At 38.8% G+C, this 17,076-nt stretch overlaps 1 protein-coding gene across 1 annotated transcript in view; it reads right to left on the bottom strand.

The window, feature by feature from the left end:
• Positions 1 to 496: 496 nt before the first annotated feature.
• The window catches only part of Adamtsl3 (ADAMTS like 3), a 320,949-nt gene continuing 304,369 nt past the window's right edge, over positions 497 to 17,076 (bottom strand). The window contains exons 27-30 of the mRNA XM_026388213.2: positions 13,012 to 13,216; positions 9,299 to 9,390; positions 2,932 to 3,146; positions 497 to 2,375 (exon numbers count right to left, since the gene is read on the bottom strand). Of these exons, the coding sequence (XP_026243998.2) occupies positions 2,269 to 2,375; positions 2,932 to 3,146; positions 9,299 to 9,390; positions 13,012 to 13,216 (619 nt within the window). The 3' untranslated portion in view covers positions 497 to 2,268. The remainder of the gene's footprint in view (positions 2,376 to 2,931; positions 3,147 to 9,298; positions 9,391 to 13,011; positions 13,217 to 17,076) is intronic.

Here is a 17,076-nt window from a genome sequence, read left to right on the forward strand (position 1 = left end):
ATTTATTCCAGCTATGCAAAGCTGGTTCAACATTCAAAAATCAATTAATATAATCCATTGCATCAACAAGATAAAAAAGAAAAATCACTGATCATATCAATAGATGGAAATGACTGGAATGAAAGAATTAAAGTGAATTTCTGTGTGGTCTGATCTGAATTCTGTACCTCACACTTCCAAGGACAGACCAGGGCACTGAACTCATTAAGGTAGCTACTGTAATAACAAGGGGGCAGCTAAGGTGACAATATTGAAAGCTACCCAAAACAACACAAATGACAATGCATATATAACGATGCCATTGAATAATCAAAGTAAATTTATTTCTGAATTGCTTAAGGATCATAAAAGAGAAACATTAACTCTCATAAAAACAGTAGTAAAATACAGTACACAGGAATGTCATTTGAATGATAAAAGTACAATAGCAAATGAAAAACAGTATCTTTTAACTTTAAATACAAAGGTGAAGCAATTTAATAAGAAACTTTGTTAGTAAGAAAAATATATGTCCCATGTCTTTATTACATACTGTACAAAATAAAATATTGCACCTTTAAGTCATATAATAAATATATACAAAGAGTATATTACAGGTGATCTTTCTTTTAATTTAATAACCTTCAACAATCAAATGTGACTGATGATTAACAACTCATGGGCTGGTGTGTCCTCTTCATTTTCCCCTGTCCATTTCCAGCCACTAAACCCTCCACATACAGTAGTGCTCATCCCAGTGTCGGTGAGGCTGAAGTTAGAACAAAACAGATCTGGTGCTTAGAATATGGTAAAAAGACTCAGCAAGCTCATCCACAGACAAATCCAAAGCCAAAATTGCACAGTTCAATTATTGATCAGGAACTAGATCTAGCACAACCTGCCTTGGGAAACTTTGTTGCCAACAGGCTATAGGCAGCGTGTGACAGGCAGTCAGGACACTGCATTAAGAAGTCTAACCATTTATTTGGGGTTGTGTGCCATCTAAAACCATAACTGGAGGAATACCAGGAAAAGATTACCACAACCAAATTAGCTCTAGAGTTTACAATTTAATGCTAGCCTGAACCTGCTTCAGAGGCAACACTTACTCCACACTTAACTTTCACCTTGACACTGTCACACCAGCATGGACCCAATCTAAACCCAACCCAACCCTGCCCCAACCTGGCCCTGAGCCCAACTCCTTAACCAAGCACAGCCTTAGCCCTAATTTAACTTCCTTTCTCACCTAACTCAATCCTAGCTGAAAACTAACCCTAACCTTTCTTCCCCAAAGCCTAAACCAAATCCTAAATCCAACTTCTAAAAGTGTAACTTCCTGCCTAACTCTAATTCACTTTGGGTTTACTGAAAAATCAACTCAAGCAGTTATTTTATATAAACAATTCTTTTCAATTATGTATCTTATTAGATTACTTTCTTATAAACTTTCCAAAATAAAAATCCTCAGGAATATTATTTTATGCATAAATTAGGTCTAAAAGGCTTTGATTTTCTGTTTGTGTGCAAGAGAATAGTGCTTAGAAAAAGTTCTATTCACAGTTCTTAAAGCATTGCATATACTTCAAAATCAGTAGAAAAGGTTAAATTTCCCTCTTCTTTGATTTCCAAGATGCCTCATTTGGTCACAGATGGATTCCTGTAGTTGTGAAAATGGCAGCAATATTTCCTCTGTGTTTTCTTACAAGAGTGCTCGAGAGCAAGGACAGGATGCCACCTCCTCATGAATCCTTGGGTCAATTGCAGTTATAAGCCTGTCCAAGAGATTATCTCTTTTTCACAGACTGAACTTAAGCATCTTTGCAAGTGCCATTAATGATAACATCTGAACAACTACTGGCCAGTTGTAGATACCTCACAAACTTGTTGAAACTCTACAACTTGAGAGAAGAGGAAGTTTCCTCAGTTACTGTGCTTCCTAAGACTTCAGGATGTACCACTCTGTGCTAGTTTACAAATCACAGCATTCGAGGATGTGCTCATTATCTTGGTGACTTCCCGATTACGCAGACATGATGAAGTCCCAAGTGCATTGGCACATTACTATGTTAATCTTGGAATACATCATTTACAGGAAGTGGAATTAAAAACCGACCATGGGGAAATTTCACTTTACAAAATTTTAACAGGGATGTTTTTGCATCAACCTCTGTTTGATCAAGGAATCCAGAGTCTTTAGGAAATACATGTTTTTGAACCAGAGACATGGGGAAAAGAGCTTTGATTTTTTTTTAATAGTCACAGCAGCATCACAACCCCTCCATAAGTTTACCCTTCTTGGCATGACTGGCAGCACCTTCGTTTGTGGAGGTCCAGAGAACACAAATTAAGGTGCCTTATGAACATACAGTAGTGAGTTGTATCTGCACAGTCGCCTGCAAAGAAGAAAAAGAATCAGTAACACGTGGCTCATTAAAGGCTGACTAAAAGTCATTGGATTTTGTGAAAAGCCATAAATTAGGATCACGGAGTGGGGAGAAGAAACTATCCTTAGCTTGGGCCACTGCTTTGTCCTGGATTCAGAAGTGCGGTGGACTCACTTCTCAGTTCAGCCAAGTGGCCCCTCTTGGTGCCCTGGGAACCTCACAGCCCCTCTGGCCCATGCTGCTGCTCTCAGGGCTCAGAGAAGCACTTAGCTTTGGCAGAGTCATGGACCCCTGCTCTCTAGAAAAATAACATACAATTAAATTTGACACATAAGTTCAGGACATTTCTTCCTGGTAGAAAGAAACATGTGGAGAGTTTGCCAGTGCTTGTTGGAAAGGCAGTAATCAATGCTGCTGGCATATCAAAGAGCTCATCTATTGTCCCAAGCCACCACACCTGTTCTGAGTGGCCTCTCAAGAAGTGACTCTGATGAGGTTGACATCATCAAGGTCAGGTTAGGACAAGATCTCTGGAGCTGTGGTGACACCTGGGAGGGGTACGTACCATTGCAGGAAGGCCCAAGACAGTGCCTCCAGGAAGCTGGTTTCTTATTCTGCACACAGTGTCTCTCAGCCACAGGTTTGCAGCTCCTTGTGTGGACACAGTCGACTTTCCGAGACTGGAACCCCCTGCCACAGGCTGCTGTACAGGGTTTCCAAGGGCCTGTGCGCCAACACACATTGCAGGCTCCTGATGTGCAATTCCTCCTAAAGGTGGGCCTGAAATAGGAAAAGAATATCAACAGGAGAGGCTGGGTGTCACTTTCTTGATGGGATCAAGTCTTTTATCCTACTATATATTCTATATACTAAGGCTTTGACAATTAGGACCCAATTCACCAGGAAACCAATTCTAAGTGTCCATGATTGGCTAAGCAAAGCAATGGTAAAATTGTGGCCATAGAAAAGAGAATCTGTCTACTTCAGAATATGGACAGTTTTTAAGCCATAGAGAATGACCTTACAGTTATATAAGTTAGCCCAAGGTATATTAGGAAGATTCTGAAAATCAACACAGATATATGATAGGAGAAAAAGGGGAAGAACTATTTTAGAAGAATTCAATAAACATTTAAGACTTTCTGTGTATCAAGCACAAGGCTCTGAGGATGTAGAAATTGGTGACATATAATCCCAGTGCCAAAATGATGTTTAAAAATATGTGGTGGAGTCAACAAGCAAGCACATTTTCAGTATGAGACAGGATGACATAGGTGCCACTGAAATCCAAAGTTGAGAGCTCACACTCAAGTTTACACAGAAGAGATCACTGAGAGGACATGGGATTACTGCAAGGCATCACCACCACTGGAAAGGTTTTTCTTCTCATTGCTGGCAGGTGGAAGGTCTCTGGGTGTCCTCCGTCTAAAACTGAAATATCCCCCTGCTTCTATGCCATGCAATCTAGAATGACAGAACATCCCCTACTCCCTGGGGCTTGAGAGTCCCTGCTTAGATGTGCTCTCACAAAGAAGGCACAGCAAGCAAACTGTGTGTTTGCCCTGACTTTCATCACCACAGCCCACACATCAGAAGAGAGGCTGTTGCTGATAAGCTGGAGCTGTTCAATTTAGGCAAGGAAGAGTATTATTTACTATAATGACCACAGACCACAGTAAAACACTTCAAATTTGTTAACAAGCTTTGAGTTTTCTGTTTATAAGCACTTGAAGCATATTCCAGTATGAGTCTAAATTTATATGTGAGCAACCCTGTCTGCCAAGAGAAGTGCTCTAACATGTACATTTAGGCCACACCAAGATGTCTAATCAGAAACTACCAAAGACCATTTATTTGGGAAGAGGAATTTATTTCTGATTCCCCTGGTTTTTAAAACAGAACTGAAACTCAATACTTTCTGATTTGGGGAAAATGTTTATCTTGGAGGAGAGGGCCACCTTAATGGATCCACTTTGGGTTATGTGTCCTGGGCAGGGTTCTGGAAGATATATTTGTACTGTATGAGAATGTCTCTCTACTGCAAAGATGATAGGAAGGGGGCCCTCACATGAACTGGTCAATAGTTATCTTTTAGGAATTTGGAGGTTGCTGGACAAGACATATAAACTTGAAGCCAGGAGTAGTGATTGCCACATTCTGCCACATGGGCCAGAAAGATGGGAAAGAAGTTTCAAGAAACAGCAAAGAATAAAGCAAATACACATGGAGCAGTAGAGATAAGAGGAGAAAAACAGAACAAAACAAAAAAAATGGCTTTTCATTTCTTGGTTATGGTCCTTCCTGAGGTCTGACTGCATCTCTCTTTGGATTATTTGAGAATTTTAAGTACTGGGGATTGAACCCAGGGCTTTGCACATACTAGGAAAGCACTAAGATACATCCCCAGTCCTTTTCATATTTTATTTTGAGACAAGGTGTGACTACGTTGCTGAGGCTGGCCTCAAACTTGGTATTTTCCTGCCTCAGCCTTCCAAGTTGCTAGGATTACAGGCATGCGCCATGGCAGCCAGGTTTGAGACGTTTTAGTATCCATATTAAAGACTCCTTATCAGGACATAAAAGTCTATACGGAATGTTGAAACAACCACTAGAAATGTAACAAAACAGAGAAAACAGCAATAACCTGAATTTCTTTAAAGGAGAGCTTAACACATAGTGGGAAGCGATACTTTAATTTGCCAGTAGGGGGAGTCTCCATCAAAGGGTTTAACCATACTGTCCCAATGGTTCATAAGGTTTAGGGAGGGAGAAGGGGAGGTTACCCACTCTGTTAACTGCTTGTTTTCCCTGGTGGATATGACACTTAGGGGACCAAGGTTGAGTCACTTTGAATAACAAGGCAGAGACTGAATACTCCTCAGCCATCTCCCTATGTAGAGATCAGCTTTTCTACAAAGTTTCAACAAATATTCAAAAAATACACTTAAGAAGATACACATGTTAATTGGTCTTGTCTTATTAAAAAATCTTTTGCCCTCTTTGCAGAAATCATTCCAAGTTGACTTTTGTCATCTCCAGTCCAAAAGGCCTTAAGTGATACAACCATTTCTTCTGCTTTGATCGGAGGCAAGGGCATCCCAAATATAAAGGATAAGAGGCTCAGAGAGCCATAGACAAACCCAGAAGTGGAAGTTCACAGCAGCTCAGAGACTGATCATGGAGGTCAGAGTAAAACAAATGGCAGGCTGGATCAGCAGAGGGGCCACTTCCTCCTCTGGGATAGAATGACCCGGGATGGGAATACCTGAACCAGGTAGACACAGATTGGGTACTAGCACTGTGCACAAATTGGAGGTCATGTGTTTTTCTACATAAAAAATGAATGTAGAAATGTCAGAAAAAATCATAAAGCAACCCTAGCTTTTCTTACTTTCTTGTTTCTATTCAGTCCTGTTTCACTCTTACTTCAAATAATTGCCTTCATCACCAGCCAGATGGAGCTGGTGATTCTGAGTATGGCAAACCCCAAGCCGGGAGGGTTGTGAGAAGTAGGCAGAAGTGGGCAGCTTTGAAAAGGCATAGATTGTTATGCAGTTTCCAGAATGTTCTGATTCATTAAGTCTGAAATAAGGAACAAGAATCCTTATTTCAGAGAAACTTCCCAGGTTGATTCTAACTCTTGGCTGAGATGAGTAATCATCACTTTGGGCAACTATGTGCTCAATGTTTCCTTAGGTCCCCATGTTGTCTTCTTAATACAAGTTGGGATTGTCTTTACCCTAACAATTCCCATGCCCTTTTAGGTCATACCTTCTAAACCCTTCCCTGGACCTATAGAAGTTTCTAGCAGACAGCCTGCTCACACTGAGCCTCCATTCATGAAGACTAATGACACTCTCTGCAAGACATCCTGTAACACTGTGGCTACTGGGGGATGCCTCTCCAGCCTGCCCACTGCTCCCTACTAGGCACTTAAAAAGGAAATCTAACACTGCACCTATCTTTGGCAAGCCCACAGTCAGCACACCAATTTAGCAAAGATCTATGGGGAAAATGAGACCATTAATCAACTTAATCCTTCATCTATAAACCATCAAATATTCAAGGGATAATAACAGCATGAAAGAAAGCACCAGGTTATAAAAGCAGAATAGCCAGTCCTGGAAGAAACAGTCAAAAGAAAATGAAAGGTAACATGACCCCCAACCATTAGTTCTAAGAATTTTTCTTCTATTATTTAGAAAAATATCCACCCTTTTATTTTACTTCCATATCTTTTGTCTAAAGCCCTATTTAATCAGATTTTCAACCTGTTTCTTATTTTTGGTTGTAGATGGACACAATAACTTAATTTTATTTATTTGTTTATTTTTATGTAGTGCTGAGGATCAAACCCAGTACCTCAGATGTAAGAGGCAAGTGCTTTACCACTGAGCTACAACCCCAGCCCAAGGTTTTGAACCTTTTGATAAATCATTCTATGCTTTTTTTCTTTTCATATTCTTTGTTTCTTATTTTTTGCTGTCTTTTTAAAAATATTTTTTTTAGTTATATATGGACTCATACCTTTATTTTATTTATTTATTTTTTATGTGGTGCTGAGAATCGAACCCAGTGCCTCCTGTGTGCTAAGTGAGCCACACCCGAGATCTTGTTTTTACTGTCTTTGATTAGAAATATCCAAGAACACCCAGGAAAACAGAAGGGTTGTAACACAAGGAGTAAGAAAGAGAAGAATGAGGTTTGGATACAGGTGTGAAGAGGATGTAGGACTTGAGCCTGTGGAATTTTATAGGGCACATTAAGGATTTGGGTTAATTTGCTTTTTTTAAACTTTATTTTAATTGTTGATAGATCTTTATTTATTTATTTATTTATATGTGGTGCTGAGAATTGAACCTAGTCCTCCACACCTGCCAGGCAAGTGCACTACCGCTAAGCACCAGCCCCAGCTCTGCATTTGGGTTAATTTTCTTCTTAGGAGCAAGAAAATCTATAACATGATTTTATGCTAACAGTGAGCTAGGTGGAGGTGGTGGTGGTATAATCAGATCTGCATCCTGGAAAATTCACTCAGGCTGTAGTGTGGAGACTGATTTGGGAAAAAGCATGGTTATACGGAGGGAGACCAGCTGGATGGCAGTGGACCAGGTGAGATGATAGTTGCCTGCCCAAGAGTAATGGTGACAGAAATGGAACAAAAAGAACATGGGTTCAAGAAAAACTCTAAGGAGCTAAAAATGCATGTGAAATGTAATCAGAAAAGTACAGAGCTGGGGATGTGGCTCAAGCGGTAGTGCGCTCGCCTGGCATGCATGCGGCCGGGTTTGATCCTCAGCACCACAAACAAAGATGTTGTGTCCACCGAAAACTAAAAAATAAATATTAAAAAATTATCTCTCTCTTTCTCTCTCTCTCTCTCTCTCTCTCTCTCTCTAAAAAAGAAAGAAAAGTACAGATTACAAAGAGACATAATGTTTTAATCTATTGGATTGGCAATTTTTTTGAAAGACTGAAAATGTATTCAATGTGGATGAAAGTGGGGGTATCAGATATTGTTGGTCTGGGTATTTTGATGGTTATTTGATAGTATCCAAATGATCATGTCTACTAATTCAATTACATATCTAAAAATTTACTCTGTAAAAATATACCAATTTTGTGTAAAGATATATGTTCCAGAATGTTTACTGCAGCATCTGTTTGTAAAGTGGAAAAATTAAAACAGTCAAATGTCCATCAACATTGGAATAATAGAATATTAAATGCAACAGTTAAAAAGGACAAGTTCAATCTTTATGAACCAGGATAGGGGGAAAGTCTACAATACATTCTGAAATAGAATACACAAATTTCAGAAAAATGATGAAAGTTTCAATCCATGTAGGGAGTACTTATTTATATTGCAAATATATCTTTCTGAATGCAAAGTTAAACATCTGGGACAATGCATATCAATCTGTGTGTGGCCTCTATCTTCTCAGCAAAATAGGAAACTAGGTTGTCTGTTGAAATGAAGGCAGCTGTTCCAAACATTTTCCATTTGAGGAGTTCTGGCTTGAAACTGTGTTGTGAGGAATGGGAAATACAGCTGACTCTACATTGCCAAACCTGACTGAAAACTCAAAATGTAACCAAGCCAATTGTCAAGGTCAGCCCATTTTCTCCAGCAAGTCTCAAAATGTGAAGAAGGCAGAAAGAGTTAGATATGATTATCTTCTAGGACCCAGGCTGCCTGGGTGCTGACAACAGGGTAACTAATTAAAACTTTCCCACCACAAGTTCCCCACCTGGTAGATAAAGGAAGTTAAATAGTCCAAGGTCACACAGGAAGAGGATGATAGGATGCCAAGCCCCTGATTAGTGTGCTTCTAGGTTGCTAGCTAGGATACTACACTCTGGGATGGTAGAGCTGCCAGTTGCAAGGGGCCTGGATCTCCAGATGACCTCGTGAACAAAGTTCTTCTACTGCTACAGCACTACTAGCTCAGACTTTTATTCAAGAGCAAAACAAACTCCTCTCTTGTTTAAGCTCTTCCACAAGATAAAATTTATTTTATTCTTTGCCGAACCATCGGGCCAACATCCTAATCAAAACAGTTTCTAAACAGAGGAACAAAGTGGTTCATTGAAAACATCAGGAAGATTTAATCTGTAAACCTAAATTAAACATTATTAGGCTTGACCAACTTTGTATATAAAGAGAAAAATATCTGTCTATTCTCAATGCTACCCTTTCTTCCCTTTAAGGCAATACTCTGTGTTCAACATTCAAATAACTTGTAATTACAAATAGTATATATCAACAAATATTTTAGTATAATATATTCTATTAAGGAATGGAAAAAATCATAACAGGAACTGTTAACTATGAGTGGTGGTAGAAACTAGAAGCAATTCCATTTTCAGGTAGTTTTAGTCACTGAGTGAGGCAGAGAAGACTGTGTGCTGCCCTGGGGTGGGGCCAGTACCTCCTGTCATCACAGTCAGAGCTGTTGTGGTGTCTGCAAGCTGTGTGATGCTGCAGCATCCTCACGGCACGACCCATGCAACGTCCAGGACACTGGAACAAAAGCACAACATGGTGTGAACCCTGGGAGCTCACGTGGGCTGTGTGTTCCAAGATGATGTACTGAGGTAGGACAGCCACAGCCCAGTTACGAGGTGAGTTAGGGAGGATCAGAGCACAGCTCTGCAGAACAGACCCCTCTCTCAGAGCCAGGAAGACAACTGAGCTTCGCCCTCCCTTCCTTTCCCCCCTGAAACTTAGACCACCTCTGGGGAGAAGGGAAAAGGACAGGGGAAACTTAAATTGATCGGTCTTAAGTCCGGAAATGACTACACTTAAAGTGTGAAAGACTGCCAAGTTTGGGTTTTTCCCACTCTGAGCAAAATGAAGACTTGTGATAAGCTGATTTCAGAGTAGGAAAACATATTAAAATGGATGTGTAGTTCTTAAATTTTTACATAATCATAATGCCTATTAATTTTTCTTATACTTTGTTTTATGCTTGAAATGGTCTTACCTATCCTAATTGTCCTATTTGTATTTCATTAATTTTACATTTAGGTCCTTGGTCAACTCAAAATTTGTTTTGTTACATGTTCTGAGTTTAGTCTCTGATTCTACTTACTTTTCTTATATTGGCTAACCAATTTCTCTCATACCATTCTTTTTTTTTTTTTTTTTTTTTTAGTTAACAGCTTTATTGAGCTATAATTCACATGTCACACAGTTCACCATTTAATTTGCACAATTCAATGTTTTTTAAAGTGGCCTTACCGTAGTTGATGTTACAGCACTATCATCATTCCTCAAAGAAACCTGACAATCTTTTAGCAGTCACCCCCAGACCCTCCCACCACTTCTTCCCCAAGGCCTAGGAAACCATGAATCTACCTTTTGTCTCTATGTTTCTATAGATTCACCTATTCTGGACTTTTAAGATAAATGGAACTGTACATTAGGTGGTCCTTATGTCTGTCTTCCTTCACTTTTGTTTTCAAGGTTCGTCCATATTGTAACATGTATTAATACTTTATCTTTTTAATGGCCAAGTAATATTCCATTGTACAAACACACCATGATTTATCTACTCATCAGCTGCTTCCTCTTTTTCTTAATTATGGGTTATTATTTGGGTTGTTTCTACTGTCTTGTTATTATAATAATTCTGCTATGAACATTCATGTACACATTTTTGTGTGAAAATACATTTTCATTTATATCTTATGTATTTTTATATTTATATTTATATTTATATTTCTTATATCCAGGGGTGGAAAGTGCTGGGTTATAGGGGAGTTATATGTTTAACCTTTTGAGGAATGGCTAGACTACTTTCCAAAGTGCCTGTACATTCCCACAAGCAGCATCTGAAGGTTCTAGTTTCCTTACTACATTCTCACTATATTTCTTACTAATGAAATCCTATTGGGCATGAACCCCCTTCTCATTGTGGTTTTGGTTTGCATTTCCCTAGTTATCAATGGCAAGTATCCTTTTACACACTCACTGGCCATTTGTATCTTTAATTAAGAAATGTGTTCTGGTCCTTTGTTCACATTTTAGTAGGGTTATTTATGTTTTTATCGAGCTGTGGTTTGTAATATAGATTTTAGATACAAGTGCCTTTTCAGATATATGCTATTTAAATATCTTCTGCTATTCTGTGGGTTGTCTGCTTACTTTCATGATGGTGTCCTTTGCAACAAAGTTTTATTTTTAATGTAGTTAATTTATCCACTTCCACTATGGTTGCTTATGCTTTTTGGTGTTATATCTAAAAAGTAATTTCCTCATTTAAGTTGTGAAGATGTATCCTATGACTTCTTCCAAGAATTTTGTTGTTTAACTATTAAATTCAGTTCTTTGATCAATTTAAGTTAATTTTTTGTATGTGGTGTAAAGTTGGAGGACCAACTTCATTCTTTTGTACATGGATATCTGGGTGTCTTGCACCATTTGTTCAAAAGTATTCTTTCCCCAATGAATAGTCTTATTAATCTTGTAGAAAATCAATTGACACAAATACATTGGTTTACTCTTTACTTAATTGAAATATATATGTTTATATAGATCATATCATATACTATATACCCACACACACACAATTTTTATACATATAATCTAGTATCACACTGCCTTGAATACTGCAGTTTGGTAATAAGTTTTGAAATTAGGATTTTTGAACCCTCCAACTATTCCAAAGCCCTCTCCTCTCTCTCCTTGTGAATTTTAAGATCACCTTGCCAATTTCTGATAGGAATTCTGTTGACTTTGTAGATAAATTTGGGAAGGGGTGTATTGTTAGCAATATTAAGTCTTCTGATGTATGACTATAGGATATCTTTTTCTATTTATTTAGATTTTCTTTAATTTCTTCAAAAAAATCTTGTAGTCTTAAACCCTCAATTTTCTAAAACCATTCCTTCCCCTATGATAAACTGCCTTTGAACTTTTAAGTCACCTCACATGGGTCTGCTGTGCTGTAGTTACACTATGTACCCTGTGTCTTTTCCTGCCCCAATTGCTGAGGGCCATTGCCAAGTAGGAATGACGCATCGATATTTCCTTGCCAGCGTACCCCATGTTAAATGGACTTGCCTTGGAAATTTGCTGTGACCTTGCATGTGTGTTTGAGAAAGGTGACCCTGCTCAATGACCAGGGTGGATCCAGGATTAGGGTATCCTGCAGGTTTTAGGAAGTATCCGGGTTTAAGATAATTTGGATTTAGGGCGTTCCCGGTTTAAGACAATAGGGGTTTTAGGGAAGTTGGAGGTTGAAGATTATTGCTGCTGGGATTAGGGTGTTCCTGCTGCTTGTTCCCGTTGAGTTCCTGTGAGATTCAAATGGGATTTGGAAGAAAAGCCTCGTGGAGTAGGTGAAGGGGGCGGCAGAACGGGATTTTCCCCAGAACGTGTTTGTAGAGGCCGGTGTGAGTTCGGGAATAAAGGATTGCTGTTTGAATCTACAAGGTGTGTGGTGGCTCGTGATTCTGTGCCAGCCAAGACACTGGCACCCAATAATGGACAATTCTACTCACAACAGATTTGCATCTTGCTGGGACACAGCATGAGAAAAAGCTCTCCACACCTCCAGTAATTTGTTTTTCTAAAAATTTCCTGTCCTTATTTATTCTCTAACATGAATGCCAGAATTACTCCATAAAAAAGGTTCTGTTATTTTAATTAGAATTTTATGACATGCACAATTTCATTTAAGGAAATGGACATCTTTACAGTACTGACATTTTCCTTTCAGGAATGTAATACACCTTTTACTGGTTCAACTTTTCCTTTATGTCTTAGTAATGTGTTCTTCATGAGTTCATGTACATTAAAAACAATTTCCCCTGAGCATTTTATTATTGTTTTATTAACAGTGGCACTTGGAATCTGAGTTCTGAGATTTCGTGCAGACAGCACTCGTGTTCGTCTCCTTCCTTCCTGGAAGGCTGCTCTTATTCCTACTGCCCTGAACTGATCTGTTTAGGAGGTTGTGTTATTGCACCACTGCTTTAAGGTTCACTTTTGTACTGGAAGACAGAGACACTGATTTCCAAATGCAGACGCTGAGATCAGAGAAATACATTCATTTTAGACATCAGATTCCAACCCCGTCCCCAAATTATTAGAAATAAGGAGGTGATTATAGATAGTACTGTCCACACACTAGACTACCTGGCTCGCTGGTTCCATGATCCTTTGAACACATGGATGCCCATGACACGGTTTCCTTCCCAGAGGCCGGTCTTTAGGGGCACATGCCCTCGGAGACACTGTCTGCACAGTTCCGTTGGCTTTTGTCCTTTTACATGTCACTTGCCGACTGTGGAATCCTTCACCACAAGATGAAGAGCACTCTGACCATACACTTGTGAACCACCTAGGAACAAAAACTACAGGATCTTAGTAAGGACTGGGATGCCAGGCCTTACAGGTTGTCTTGCCAAAATAAAAGTCAATCCTAACAAACTGTTTCAGGGCTGTCACATGTGCCTATGGGAAGGGGCAGCAGTATAGGTAACTCCCAACCTTTCAAGATTTTCTTTTACACAGAGGGGCAGCAGAGTTACCATGTTAGAGGTGACCAACATGACGGTGGGGCAGAGACATCTTCAAGTTTAGAGAGAGCTGTCCCTTGTGTGGTCCTGGACAGTGAAGTCAGGGTAAAATCAGTGGAAATTTCAAAAAGGTAGATTTTAATTTCTTGAAACCAAGGGGAGGAAAATATTTCTAAAGTACCTATGTGCTGTTTGCTCTATTAGATATTTACATGTTATCCTATTTGATTTTCATGTGCTTCCCATTCTTTTAAGTCAATTGGCTAGGATCACATAACTAAACCAACAACAGAGCTGGGACTGGATTACAGATATATCTGACCCTAAGGATCATGCTTTAATGATTATAGGAGATGAAATGTGGACACGGACTCCTTTGGGATATTGAGTGATTTGTCATACAAGATGGCTAACCTGCTTGTATATTACAAAGCAGATGTCTGTGGTTATCCAGAGGACCATGTGCTTGGTTATTACATCTAACTAATGTTTTGTATTTCCTTTAATGATAAAAACATAGGCCACAAGCTACAGTAGTATTAGTAATGCCAGTGATTTTGTTAATAGAAGCCACAGGTATTGGGTATTTCCATATCCCATTACAACTGTGATAGGTATCTCAAAACATCATTTATATTTATCACCACTTCAAGATTAAAGTAAAGCTATCTTTTATTACTTAGTGTGTCAACAGAGAAGCAAATCCATTACCATATCACACATTTAAAAAAATCTCAATAAATGTATATCAGTATAATTAGCGTCCTCTGTAACCAGTTGTATTCTATTTTATATATTTAAAAACATTATTCTGAGACAGTATTCATAGGTTTGTCCAGACTTACAGAGGGGGTCATGGCACAGGAAGGTTAAGATTAAGAATCCTTAAAGACATTAGAATGAATCAGACATGATTTTTCTATGTTCATACACTACCAGTGAAACTCCGCATCATGTTCAACCACAGTGGGATCCAAATTAGAATAAATTTTACTTGTATGTATAATATGTCAAAATATACTCTAATGTCATGTATATCTCAAAAGAACAAAATAAATATTAAGAATCCTTGACATAACGGATTCTGGGGGATTAAGGGACCTCTGTGGTCTTCAATAGGTACAAAGCATAGTACTTTATTTATTCTGGGAATGTGCAAAGTCTCAGGCATATTTATTCATTTTTTAAAAAAAATTTTTAGTTGTATATGGACACAATACATTTATTTTATTTATTTTTTTATGCAGTGCTGAGGATAGATCCCAATGACTCATATGTGTTAGGCGAGTACTCTGCCACTGACTACAACCCCAACCAGCTTGTTTAATAAACAAGGCTGCTCATAAGTTTCTCAATGTGTATTCTCTCCACTTTGTAAAAATCAAAAATTGATATAAAGTGCCTTTCTCTGATCAGACTCCCCTTAATTATTGTAGCTTGAACTCAGGACTTTTTGAAGGGTGACTCTTAGCATAGATTTTCCTTTTAAGAATTACAGTGGGTCCTGGAAACCATGGAAGTTAGGGTGTCTGCAATACTGACAGCCCTTATAAGAGCATGCCCCAAGGTAACTTTTTGGTTTTATAGTGTGACTGCATCCCATACCTCTCCAAGGCACAGGTATTTGGATATGGTGTGGGCATTTGCACAAGGGCACTGAGGTAAATAACATTCAGCTTTCTATTTTCTCCTTAAATAATAGGGTTAGTGTTGGATCCAATGGCACATGCCCATAATCCCAGCCACTGAGAGGCTAAGGCAGAAGAATTGCAAGTTCCAGGCCAACCTGGGCAACTTAGCAAGGTCCTATCTCAAAATGAAACATAAGAAGGGCTGCAGGTGGAGCTCAGTGGTTGAGCACCCTGGTTCAATCCCCAGTACCACCAAAAAAAAAAAAAAAAAGAAAAAAAGAAAAAAAAGAAAAAGAAAAAGAAAGAAAGGAAGAGAAAAAAGAGAAAAGAAAAGAAAAAAGAAAGAAAAATGAGGTTGATAACTGTGTCAGCCATGAACTTATACTCAATAAATAGCTCTTTATTTGCTAACTTATATTTTACTGTTGATTTTAATGCCATTTGCCAATTATCTGCTATGTCATAGACCATAGCAGATAATTGGCAAATGGCATTAAATTTATTTTTAAAATTTAAAAAATTTTTAAAATAAATAAATATTTCATCATTTATTAATTCATTTTGCATATTATGAGACAGACATTGTGCTAAGTGTTAAAAATAAATTATTGAGAAAAACAGCCCTGAGTTTACTTATACAATTTACAGTCTAGTGGAGAGCAAGACCTTGTGGTAAGAGTATGAAAAATGATAAAGAAATATAAAAAACATTCTGACTTACTTTGGAGAGCTAATGTCAGGAAGGTTTCCCTGAAAATGTATGGAAATATTAAGTGAAGAGAAAGGGAACAGTATGTATAAAGGTTCTGAGTCAGGAAAGAAAACAGTACAACCAAGGGTCAAAAAATAATAGTATGGAGGGAGCTCAGATAACCAGAGTGGGAGAGATAAGCAATAAGAAAAAAATAGTAACCAAAACCCGTACATGAAGGAAATTCAATTCTTCAGTCACTTATTCAGTCAGCCAGCAAATATTCACTAACCCACCTACTGTGTGCTAGGTGCTATTTTAGATACTGCAGATAAAAAGTCATATAAGATAGACATGACCCCAATGCTAGGAATTTTGGTCTTTTTCCCAAGAACAATGAGTACCATCATGATGAATTTATTTTAAAAGATTTTTTTGGTTGTTGATGTGGTCTTGGGGATAAAACCCAGGGACACTCTACCATTGAGCTACATCCCTAACCCTTTTTATTTTTGATTTAGAGACAAGGTCTCACTAAGTTGTTTATGGTCTTGCTTAGTTGCTGAGGTTGGCCTTGAAATTGGGATCCTCCTGACTCAGCCTCCCAAGTTGCTGGGATTCACAGGTATGTGACATCACATTGAGCTAAAAAATATTCCTATAGAGTGAAGAAAGTACCCTAAGGAGGGAGACAAAAATCAAGGACGGCTTGGACTCTAGTGGTAACCATGGAAATTGATAAAAACAGGTGGAGGTGAGAGAGGTGGGGGCGTGTAGGAGGTAGCCACTGAGATCTGGAAGACTGAGATGGATCACGTTTAGTGTAGATGAGAAGTTTGATTTGGGAGTTTTTCTAATTACTGACGTGTATCATTTATCACTTAGAAAGATTTTTGTGGTCAAGCCTAGGGAACTATGTTTTTAACTAGTCCTCAGGTGACTGGTCCACTGCCTTATCTGCAAGGTAAGGCCATGAAATCAGCCTCACTGCAGCCCAAAGATGTAGCAAGCACTGGGAGTGCAGGAAGCAGATTTGTGTAGTGATTAAGAGTAAAGGTTCTGAGGTGGGGCATGGCGGTGCACACTTGTCATCCCAGGGACGTGCAAGGCTGAGGCAGGAGGACTACAAGTTTGAGGGCAGTCTGGGCAGCTTAGAAAGACCCTGTCTCAAATTTTTTTAATGTAGCTCAGGGCTAAAGTGCCCCCTTGGTTATATCCCTAATACTGTGGGGCGGGGGTGCTCTGAATTAGACCATCAGACCATCAGACCATTTTAGTTTAAATTCTGGTCCTTAAAATTGTAGGGCCTAGGGAGTTTTCCCATATGTCAAACAGGAAACTGAAATGTATCTCACAGGCT

Source organism: Urocitellus parryii, chromosome 6 (genome assembly GCF_045843805.1).
Source record: "Urocitellus parryii isolate mUroPar1 chromosome 6, mUroPar1.hap1, whole genome shotgun sequence".
Lineage (NCBI taxonomy): Eukaryota > Metazoa > Chordata > Mammalia > Rodentia > Sciuridae > Urocitellus > Urocitellus parryii.